The sequence below is a fragment of the Mustelus asterias genome, chromosome 5 (genome assembly GCF_964213995.1).
Source record: "Mustelus asterias chromosome 5, sMusAst1.hap1.1, whole genome shotgun sequence".
Taxonomy (NCBI): Eukaryota; Metazoa; Chordata; class Chondrichthyes; order Carcharhiniformes; family Triakidae; genus Mustelus; species Mustelus asterias.
Window position 1 is genome coordinate 7,314,908 of NC_135805.1, and position 12,084 is coordinate 7,326,991.

The 12,084-nt window shown below is 47.4% G+C and overlaps 1 protein-coding gene across 1 annotated transcript in view; it reads left to right on the forward strand.

The window, feature by feature from the left end:
- LOC144493944 (dynein axonemal heavy chain 8-like) overlaps positions 1-12,084 on the forward strand; it is a 1,661,706-nt gene that overhangs the window by 881,218 nt on the left and 768,404 nt on the right. Inside the window, exon 39 of the mRNA XM_078213521.1 lies at positions 7,183-7,320. Within this exon, the coding sequence (XP_078069647.1) occupies positions 7,183-7,320 (138 nt within the window). The remainder of the gene's footprint in view (positions 1-7,182; positions 7,321-12,084) is intronic.

The window sequence follows — 12,084 nt, forward strand, 5'->3', positions numbered from 1 at the left end:
TGTAACATGGACCCAAGATCCTGGTTGAGGCCCTCCTCATGCATGCGAAACTTGGCTATCAGTTTCTGCTTGGCGATTTTGTGTTGTCATGTGTTTTGAAGACTGCCTTGGAGAACGCTTAACCGAAGGTCAGAGGCTGAATGCCCTTGACTGCTGAAGTGTTCCCCGACTGGAAGGGGACATTCCTTGCCTGGCAATTGTCATGTGCTGTCTGTTCATCCATTGTCATAATGTCTGCATGGTCTTGCCAATGTACCATGCCTCGGGACATCCTTTCCTGCAGCGTATGAGGTAGACAACATTGGCCGAGTCGCATGAGTACATACCGTGTATCTGGTGAGTGGTATTCTCACTTGGTGGTATCCATGTCAATGATCTGGCACATCTTGCAGAGATTGCCATGGCAGGGTTGTGTGGCATTTTGTTTGCTGTTCTCCCAAATGCTGGGTAGTTTGTTCACAGCAAACTGCCGGAATATTGTCAGGGCCTTTACAGTATCCAGTGACTTCAGCCGTTTCTTGATATCAGAGAGTGGAGTAAGTCGAATTGGCTGTAGACTGGCATTTCTGATGATGGGGACCTCCAGAGGTGGCCAGGGTGGATAATGCACACCACACGTCTGGCAAGTGTGGAGTTGCAAGTGCTTCAGCCTTATTTTTTGCACTGATCTGCTGGGCTTCTCCATCATTGAGGATGGGGATATTTGTGACGCCTCCTCCCCCAGTGAGTTGTTTGACTCCACCACCATTCAAGACTTGATATGGCAGGACTGCAGGGCTGAGAACTGACCTGTTAGTTGTGGAATTGCTTAGCACTGTATTATTTATGCTGTTTGGCATGCGAGTAGTCCTGTGTTGTAGCTTCACCAGGTTGGCACCTCATTTTTAAGTTTGCCTGTTGCTGCTCCTGGCATTAGATTTGATTTATTATTGTCACATGTATTAGTATACAGTGAAAAGTATCATTTCTTGCATACTATACAAAGCATACCGTACATAGAGAAGGAGAGTGGAGAATGTAGTATTACCGTCGTAGCTAGTGTGTAGGGAAGAAGCTGTTGTTGAGTCGGTTGGTATGTGACCTCAGACTTTTGTATCTGTTACCTGATGGAAGAGAATATGTCCGGGGTGTGTGGGGTCCTTAATTATGTTGGCTGCTTTTCTGAGGCAACGGTAAGTGTAGACAGTGTCAATGGATGGGAGGCTGGTTTGTGTGATGGACTGGGCTTCATTCACAAGCCTTTGTAGATTCTTGCAGTCTTGGGCAGAGCAGGAGCCATACCAAACTGTGATACAACCAGAAAAAATGCTTTCTATGGTGCATCTGTAGAAGTTGGTGAGAGTTTTAGCACACATGCCAAATTTCCTTAGTCTACTGAGAAAATAGAGGTATTGGTGGGCTTTCTTAACTCTAGTGCCCGCATGGAGAGACCAGGACAGGTTGGTGGTGATCTGGACACCTAAAAACCTGAAGCTCTGAACCATTTCTACTTTGTCCTCCTGACCTCCTGCAGTCTCCATTGCACCAGGATTGATCCCGTCTTGGTGGTAATGGTAGAGTGGGGGATATGCCAGGCCATAAGGTTATATATAGATTGTGGTTGAATACAATTCCGCTGCTGCTGATAGCCCATAGCACCTCATGGATGCCCAGTCTTGAGTTGCTACCTGTTCAAAGTCTATCCCATTTAGTACGGTAGTAGTGCCACACAACACAATGGAGTGTATTCTTGATGTGAAGACAGGACTTTGTCTCCACAAGGACTGTGCGGTGGTTACTCCTACTAATTTTGTCATGGTAAGAAGTCTCACAACACCAGGTTAAAGTCCAACAGGTTTATTTGGCAGCACAAGCTTTCGGAGGGCTGCTTCTTCATCAGGTGACTCACCTGATGAAGGAGCAGCACTCCGAAAGCTTGTGCTATCAAATAAACCTGTTGGACATTAACCTGGTGTTGTGAGACCTCTTACTGTGCCTATCCCGGTCCAATGCCAGCATCTCCACATCATAATTTTGTCATGGACAGATGGATTTATGGTAAGCAGGTTGTGAGGATGAGGTCAAGTATATTTTTCTTTCTTGTTGGTTCCCTTACCACTTGCCGCAGTCCCAGTCCAGCAGTTATGTCTTTTAGGATCGGGTCAGCTCGGTCTGCGGTTGTACTACTGAGCCACTTTAGGTGAAGGAGAATGTAATCTGGGTCTCCCACCCAGATTACATTCTGCACTCTTGTCATCCTTGATGTTTCCTCCAAGTGGTGCTCAAAGTGGAGTACTGATTCGTTAACTGAGGGGGACAGCACGTGGCAAACAGGATGTTTACTTACACATGTTTGATCTGGTGCCATAAGACTTCATGAGGTCCAGAATCAATGTTGAGGACTCCCAGAGCAACTCCCTCCTGACTGTATACCACTGTGCCATCATCTCTGCCAATAGTACAGGACTTGGAATGGTGACGGTGGTAGGACATTATCTGTAAGGTTTGATTCCATATATGACTATGAGTCAGGAGGACTTTGCAGAATCAACAGGTCTGGATTTGCCGTTGTCATTTCCAGTGTCTCTGTTGATGCTAGGTGGTCCAGTTTCATTTTTTTTGCTTTCTTTGTCACAGTTGAATACAATTAAGTGACTTGCTAGGCCATTTCAAAGAGCATTAAAGAGTCAACCACACTGATGTGGACCTGGAGTCACATGTAGGGCAGACCAGGTAAGGATGGCAGGTTTTCTTCCCTGGACATTTGAGAAGCAGATGGGTTTTCACGAGAATCAACATTGGTTTCATGATCATCATTAGGATTTTAATTCCAGATGTTTTATTGCATTTAAATTCCACCATCTGCTGTGGTGGGATTTGAACAAAGAACAAAAAACAAAGAAAATTACAGCACAGGAACAGGCTCTTCGGCCCTCCAAGTCTGCACCGACCATGCTGCCTGACTGAACTAAAACCCCCAACCCTTCCGGGGACCATATCCCTCCATTCCCATCCTATTCATGTACTTTTCAAGGCGCCCCTTAAAAGCAATTACCGTATCCGTTTCCACTACCTCCCCCGCCAACGAGTCCCAGACACCCACTACTCTTTTTTAAAAAAAAAAATCTGCCTCGTACATCTCCTTTAAACCTTGCCCCTCGCACCTTAAACCTATGCCCCCTAGTAATTGACTCTTCCACCCCGGGAAAAAACTTCTGACTATGCCTGTCATAATCTTGTAGACTTCTATCAGGTCGCCCCTCAACCTCCGTCGCTCCAGTGAGAACAAACCAAGTTTCTCCAATCTCTCCTCATAGCTAATGCCCTCCATACCTGGTAAATCTTTTCTGTACTCTCTCCAAAGCCTGCACATCCTTCTGCTAATGTGGCGACCAGAATTGAACACTGTATTCCATGTGCAGCCTAACTAACATTCTATAAAGTTGCAACATCACTTGCCAATTTTTAAATTCGATACCCCAGCCGATGAAGGTAAGCATGCTGTATGTCTTCTTGACTACCTTCTCCACCTGCGTTGCCACTTTCAGTGACCTGTGTACCTGTACACCCAGATCCCTTTGCCTATCAATACTCATAAGGGTTCTGCCATTTACCGTATATTTCCTATCTGTATTAGAACTTCCAAAATGCATTACCTCACATTTGTCTGGATTAAACTCCATCTGCCATCTCCCGCCCAAGTCTCCAATCTATATCCTGCTGTATCCTCTGATGGTCCTCATCGCTATCCGCAAATCCACCAACCTTTGTGTCGTCCGCAAACTTACTAATCAATCCTGTTACATTTTCCTCCAAATCATTTATATATATATTACAAACAGCAAAGATCCCAGCACTGATCCCTGAGGAACACTACTTATCACAGCCTTTCATTTAGAAATGCACCCTTCCACTGCTACCCTCTGTCTTCTTTGACAGAGTAAGAAGTCTCACAACACCAGGTTAAAGTCCAACAGGTTTATTTGGTAGCAAATACCATAAGACTTCGGAGCGCTGCTCCTTCGTCAGATGGGGTGGAAATGGGCTCTCAAACAGTGCACAGAGACACAAAATCAAGTTACAGAATACTGATTAGAATGCGAATCCCTACAGCCAGCCAGGTCTTAAAGGTACAGACAATGTGGGTGGAGGGAGCATTCAACACAGGTTAAAGAGATGTGTATTGTCTCCAGACAGAACACCTAGTGAGATTCTGCAAGTCCAGGAGGCAAGCTGTGGGGGTTACTGATAATGTGACATAAATCCAACATCCCGGTTTAGGCCGTCCTCATGTGTGCGGAACTTGGCTATCAGTTTCTGCTCAGCGACTCTGCGCTGTCGTGTGTCGTGAAGGCCGCCTTGGAGAACGCTTACCTGAAGATCCAAGGCTGAATGCCCGTGACTGCTGAAGTGCTCCCCCACAGGAAGAGAACAGTCTTGCCTGGTGATTGTCGAGCGGTGTTCATTCATCCGTTGTCGTAGCGTCTGCATGGTTTCCCCAATGTACCATGCCTCGGGACATCCTTTCCCGAAGCGTATCAGGTAGACAATGTTGGCCGAGTTGCAAGAGTAGGTACCGTGTACCTGGTAGATGGTGTTCTCACGTGAGATGATGGCATCCGTGTCGATGATCCGGCACGTCTTGCAGAGGTTGCTGTGGCAGGGTTGTGTGGTGTCGTGGTCACTGTTCTCCGGAAGGCTGGGTAGATTGCTGCGGACAATGGTCTGTTTGAGGTTGCGTGGTTGTTTGAAGGCAAGAAGTGGGGGTGTGGGGATGGCCTTGGCGAGATGTTCGTCTTCATCAATGACATGTTGAAGGCTCCGGAGGAGATGCCGTAGCTTCTCCGCTCCGGGGAAGTACTGGACGACGAAGGGTACTCTGTCCACCGTGTCCCGTGTTTGTCTTCTGAGGAGGTCGGTGCGGTTTTTCGCTGTGGCGTGTCGGAACTGTTGATCGATGAGTCGAGCGCCATATTCTGTTCTTATGAGGGCATCTTTCAGCGTCTGGAGGTGTCTGTTGCGATCCTCCTCATCCGAGCAGATCCTGTGTATTCAGAGGGCTTGTCCGTAGGGGATGGCTTCTTTAACGTGTTTAGGGTGGAAGCTGGAGAAGTGGAGCATCATGAGGTTATCCGTGGGCTTGCGGTACAGTGAGGTGCTGAGGTGACCGTCCTTAATGGAGATGCGTGTGTCCAAGAATGCAACCGATTCTGGAGAGTAGTCCATGGTGAGTCTGATGGTGGGATGGAACTTGTTGATGTCATCATAGAGTTGTTTCAGTGATTGTTCACCATGACTCCAAAGGAAGAAAATGTCATCGATGTATCTAGTGTATAGCATCGGTTGAAGGTCCTGTGCGGTGAAGAAGTCTTGTTCGAACCTGTGCATGAAGATGTTGGCATATTGAGGTGCGAATCTGGTCCCCATGGCTGTTCCGTGTGTCTGAATGAATAACTGGTTGTTGAAGGTGAAGACATTGTGGTCCAGGATGAAGCGGATGAGTTGTAAAATTGCATCTGGAAACTGGCAGTTGACGGCATTGAGTACTGAGGCCGTTGCAGCAATGCCATCATCGTGGGGGATGCTGGTGTAGAGTGCCGAGACATCCATTGTGACGAGGAGTGCTCCTGGTTCAACTGCTCCATGTGCGCTGAGTTTACGTAGGAAGTCCGTAGTGTCGCAACAAAAGCTGGGTGTTCTTTGTACAATGGGTTTCAAGATGCCCTCGACATAGCCGGAGAGGTTCTCGCACAGGGTTCCATTGCCTGAAACGATGGGACGGCCGGGTGTGTTTGCCTTGTATATCTTTCGGAGGCAGTACAGATCTCCAACACGTGGAGTACGTGGGATGAGTGCACGGAGGGTGTTTTGAAGGTCCGGATCAAAGGTTTTGATCAGAGTGTTGAGTTGACGGGTGTGTTCTTTGGTCGGATCTGTGGGTAACTGTCTGTAGTGTTCCTCGTTGTTTAGTTGTCGGTACACTTCTTTGCAGTCATCTGTTCTGTTCAGTATGACGATGGCCCCTCCTTTGTCTGCTGGTTTGATGACAATGTTGCGGTTGGTCTTGAGAGCGTGGATGGCGTTGCGTTGTGCTTGGGTGATGTTCGGTGCTGTCTTGTGAGTGCGGCTGATGAATTTAGTGTTGACGCACCTCCTGATGGCTTGGGCCTACATGTCAAGTCGAGGGCAGCAGCCTTCCGGAGGAGTCCAATTTGACTCTTTCCTCTTCGGTTGCACTGCGGATCTCTCTGTCTGCTGTTCCGGTTCATTGGCTGTCTCATTGTGTTCGCTGTTGGCCTCTTGGGGTTTGTGGAAGAACTCCCGCACACATGAGGACGGCCTAAACCGGGATGTTGGATTTATGTCACATTATCAGTAACCCCCACAGCTTGCCCCCTGGACTTGCAGAATCTCACTAGCTGTTCTGTCTGGAGACAATACACATCTCTTTAACCTGTGTTTAATGCTCCCTCCACCCACATTGTCTGTACTTTTAAGACCTGGCTGGTTGTAGGGATTCGCATTCTAATCAGTGTTCTGTAACTTGATTTTGTGTCTCTGTGCCCTGTTTGAGAGCACATTTCCACTCCATCTGACGAAGGAGCAGCGCTCCGAAAGCTTATGGTATTTGCTACCAAATAAACCTGTTGGACTTTAACCTGGTGTTGTGAGACTTCTTACTGTGTTCATCCCAGTCCAACGCCGGCATCTCCACATCATGGCTTCTTTGACAGAGCCAGTTTAGTATCCACCTTGCCAGCTCACCTCTGATCCCATGTGACTTCACCTTCTGCACCAGTTCCCAGAAATATTACTCTGGGTCTCTGGCTTACTAGTCCAGTGACAATGCCACTGCACCATGGCATCCCATGTCTCTAATGTTGAATGCCTTCCTGTGACCTCACTGCAGTCCCAGACGTGATCACTGCTCCCAGAGGTACCAAAAGGGAGGACTTCCTGTTGGTGAGAAAGTACATGGCGCCTCTGACCAATTCAACAAACTTTTTAATTGCTGCAGAGTGTGCTGCCCAAGTGGAGGTGGGCTCACCTCTGACTTGTTTGCAAAGGGGCAGAACCACTAGCTCCAGTGTAACATTCAGCCCAATAACGTAATTGCTTATACATGCAAGTACCTGAGAAAAGAGCAAACTGTTGGACTCTTGTTTTGTTTAATTGCTGCCGCTATTTTTGTTTTCTCTCCAGAAAAGAGTTGGGGCTTCTGCAGAAATTGTACAGTCTGTATGATGCAGTGATGAATAATATTAATGGTTATTATGATGTGCTGTGGACTGAACTGGACATTGAAAAGATTAATGCTGAGCTGTCGGACTTTCAAACCAGGTTACTAAATTAGACTGATTTATATTCAACTAAGTTATTCCATAAAGCATAGCACTTTTAATTCAAGAATGTTTTGTGAAGGGTAAACTAATGGCACCTAGCATAGCATTGTTAGCAAAACAATCAATGCAAAATACCCCATTCCTCCTCCTCACACCAAGTTATCTGTCTCTGATTCTTAAAGTTGCTACCTATTGTTGCAGCTTCTTCTTTCTCCCTCCTTTCAGTTCTGACGAATAGTCTGTCTACTTGAAACGTTAACTGTTGGTCTCCTAATAGATGCTGGCAGATCAGCTGAATTTTTCCAGCATCTTCTGTTATTCTAACATTGATAGCTTTGGTCTGATATATTCCTGAAGATTTGATCATCTGTCCTGCGATGTGACAAAACCCATGACGTGATAAAACCTGTGATGCTATGTGAAATAGCCCATTGTTCGAGCGTCTGCCTTACCTCGCTGGAAACAGTAAAATCCACCCGCATGTTTCTCTCTTTCTTCCAGCCAAGACCCAGGAGAAATCATGGGCCCTGGTACTTCTGTTGTTTCTGGGCCCCTTTAAATCAGTTCAGAAAAAAATATTTGTAGTTCACTATTTTGAGGACAATCTTTTTCAATGGAGTCAAAAGAAACTCCTCTCCCCAGTCAAAAAAGGGCTACTATACCTGAAGCTTATTGTGCTCTCCGTTCTCTCAATGTCCATCTTGATCAGCTCTATGTTTTCCTCAGCTGCTCACGGTCACCTGAGAATCAAGGAGGAGCCTGTTTCTGGCTGGAGGCTAGGAATATCACCCACTTCTCCCTCATCAGCATAGGCCTCCTCCCTTTGGGGGCCCTGGGTAAACAGGGGTGAATGCAATTTGAAAATAAGGGCAAGTGCCATCAGTAGATTTTCATCAAAAAATTATAAGTCTCAACTGGGAGTTAACATCTGGAAACCAGGGATACTAAACTGCAAAAGCTAGTGGTAAACTGGAGGATTGGGAGAACTTTAAGGCTACTAAAAATCAAATCAAAAGAACAAAGATGAACTACTAAAGGAAACAGGAAAATGCAGTTGATGTGGTTTATATGGACTTTGGAAAAACTTTTAACAAGGTTCCACATGGGAGATTGATTAAGAAGATTGAAGCACTTGGAATTCATGGAAACTTGGTGAAACGGATCAGAAACTGGCTTAGTAATAGGACTCAAAGGGTAGTGGTAGAAGGCTGTTTGAATGACTAGATGCCGATATCCAGCAGTGTACCATGAGGATCACGACTGAAACCCTTATTGTTTCTTATATACATCAACAATATAGATGAAAATGTGGGGGGAATGATAAGCAAGTGCGCAGATGACACCATATTGGTTGGGTGGTTGTAGGTTGCAGGAAGATATAGATGGGTTCGTCACATGGGCAGAGTAGTGGCAGATGGTATTTAGCTCTGATAAGTGCAAGGTGATGCACTTTTGGGAGAATCGCCCCCTTTGTTTCTTCTTCCAAAGTGCTGAATTGGCAAGAAAACTGGCCTAGATCACAACTGTTTTTTCAGTGAAACTTCAGACTCGAATCTCCCCACTCTGTGCAATGCAGAGGTCACAATCGTGAATATCGTTAAAAACTCAGGGGGCAGGGCCTATTCACGCTGGAGTCTGACAGTTCTGGAACTCTGCGCATGCGCAGTGGTCCTGATCTGTCAGTCTCTCCGTTTGCTGGCCAGCCCGGGACCCCCACAGTGCTGCCCTCCTGACACCACCACCGCCCCATCACAGCCCCCACGACAATTCCTGGGTCAGCCCTAGCCCAGCCCCCGCCTTCCCAGAGTACCCCAATCTCCAGGTCCCCTCCCAGCAGTGTTAATTCCACCCCCCCCCCCCCCCACCCCCCACATTGCTGGCCTCCCTCCTGCCCAGATCGATCCCCGTGCAAAGTGACAGCGGGACCCACCACCCCCACCGATCGCCCCCTAAACTCCACTCCCTTTGTACTGCCCAATGCCCACTGGGCAGTGCCAAGATGCACCCTGGACATGGGCACTTTGCCCCTTGGGCAGTGCCGGGGGTACAGGCTGGCACAGCCAGGGTGCCCATGCCCAGGGGGCACCAACCCTCCACTGGCCGACCCCCTGGAGGGCCCCAATTCCTCCTGTTCACTCCAGTGGGGTCTTCTGCTAGTTCCTCAAATGTGGGGAGCTACTCTAAATCACGCCAGAGTGAAATACTCCTTGCAGGGTGGGAGATACTATTGGGCCCAGCAAGTTCCGTGCCAGGCCCGATAATGACATTTAAAATAGATTAAAGATAATTCAAAACAGATTAAAATCATTTACCTCTCTTCCCGCTAGTTTCCAGTGCAGTCCCTACTGCGCCTGTTCTCTGGCTCTGGGAGACACGCATGTGTCAGGAACGCATGCGCGAATCCCACAAAATGGACAACAGGCGGATCTCCCAACCCGACCCGCCCCGCCAGAAAATTTGTGGATCGCGATGGCAGAATCGCCCCCAAGGTGAGCGAGTATTTAATGAATGGCAGGACACTGGGTAGCTCAGAGGAACAGAAGGATCTTGGGGTAATTATTTACAGATCCCTGAAGTTGGCAGAGCACATGAATAGGATAGTGAAGAAGGCATGTGGGGCACTTGCTTTCATCAGTCGGGATATAGAGTATAAGAGCAAGGAGGTAATGTTGGAGTTGTACAAAGCATTGGTTAGGCCACAGCTGAAACATAGAAACCCTACAGTGCAGAAGGAGGCCATTCGGCCCATCGAGTCTGCACCGACCACAGTCCCACCCAGGCCCTACCCCCACACATTTTACCCGCTAATCCCTCTAACCTACGCATCCCAGGACTCTAAGGGATAATTTTTAACCTGGCCAATCAACCTAACCCGCACATCTGTGCGCACATCTGTACACAGTCCTGTGTGTAGTTCTGGTCACCTCACTATAGGAAGGATATGATTGCAATAGAGGAAGTACAGAGAAGGTTCACTTGGATGTTTCCTGGGATGGAGAATTTGAGCTATGAGGAGAGACTAGGGCGGCACGGTAGCAGAGTGGTTAGCACTGCTGCTTCGCAGCTCCAGGGTCCCGGGTTCAATTCCCGGCTCGGGTCACTGTCTGTGTGGAGTTTGCGCATTCTCCTTGTGTCTGCGTGGGTTTCCTCCGGGTGCTCCGGTTTCCTCCCACAGTCCAAAGATGTGCGGGTTAGGTTGATTGGCCAGGTTAAAAATTGCCCCTTAGAGTCCTGGGATGCGTAGGTTAGAGGGATTAGCGGGTAAATTAGCGGGTAAAAAAAAGGGATTAGCGGGTAGGGCCTGGGTGGGATTGTGGTCGGTGCAGACTCGATGGGCCGAATGGCCTCCTTCTGCACTGTAGGGTTTCTATGATTTCTATGATTTAGATAGGGTTGGATACTGTTTTACTTAGAGCAGAGAAGGCTAAAGGGGGACATAGCTGAGGCGTATAAGATTATGAGGGCTATGGACAGGGTGAATAGGGAGCAACTGTTCCTCTTGGTTGAGGGGGTCAATCACAAAGGGGCATAGTTTTAGGGTGAGGTGATTTGAGCAATATATTTTTCACTTCGATGGCATGAGAATCTGGAATGCACTGCCTGGGAAGGTGGTGGAGGCCAGAAACCTTACAACCTTTAAAAAATATTTGGATGACCACTTGAAATACTATACCATTCAAGAATATAGGACAAGTGCAGGAAAATGGGATCAGTTAGCCTTTAGTGGTAGATATTGTCAGTGCAGACTCAATGGACTGAAGGGTCTTTCCTTCACTGAATGACTCTATTGCCGGGATTTTACTGTTTCCATCATCCCGAAACGGTAAAATCCTGCCTGAGGTCAATGGACATTTCCATGGTCCACCACTCACCTGCTCCGATTCCCGAGGTGAGCAGGGCAATAAAATTCCGGCCTATGACTCTGCCTGTATATGGCCTTGAGCGCTCCCTGGCAACAGCCTTTCACGTCTGAGAGTCCTAGAGGTTTACAGCATGGAAACAGGCCCTACGGCCCAATTTGTTCATGCTGCCCTTTTTTTAAAGTGACTAAACTAGTCCCAATTGCCCACGCTTGGCACATATATCTCAATAGCCATTTCACCCATGCAACTGTCTAAATGTTTTTTAAGACAAAATTGTACCCGCCTCTACCACTACATCTGGCAGCTTGTTCCAGACACTCACCACCCTCTGTATGAATAAATTGCCCCTCTGGACCCTTTTGTATCTCTCCCCTCTCATCATAAACCTGTGCCCTCTAGTTTTAGACTCCCCTACCTTTGGGAAAAGATATTGACTATCTAGCTGATCTATGCCCCTTATTATTTTATAGACCTCCATAAGATCACCCCTAAGCCTCCACTGCACCAGAGAAAAAAGTCTCAGTCTATCCAGCCTCTCCTTATAACTCAAACCATCAAGTCCCAGTAGCATTGTAGTAAATCTTTTCTGCACTATTTCTAATTTAATAGTATCCTTTCTATAATAAGGTGACCAGAACTGTGCACAGTATTCCAAGTGTGGCCGTACCAATGTCTTGTACAAATTCAACAAAATGTCCCAACTCGTGTATTCAATGTGCTGACCAATGAAACCAAGCATGCCGAATGCCACATTCACCACTCTGGCCACCTGTCACTCCACTTTCAATGAACTATGAACATGTACCCCTAAATCTCTTTGTTCTATAACTCTCCCCAACGCCCTACCATTAACTGAGTAAGCCCTGCCCTGGTTCAGCCTACCAAAATACATCACCTCG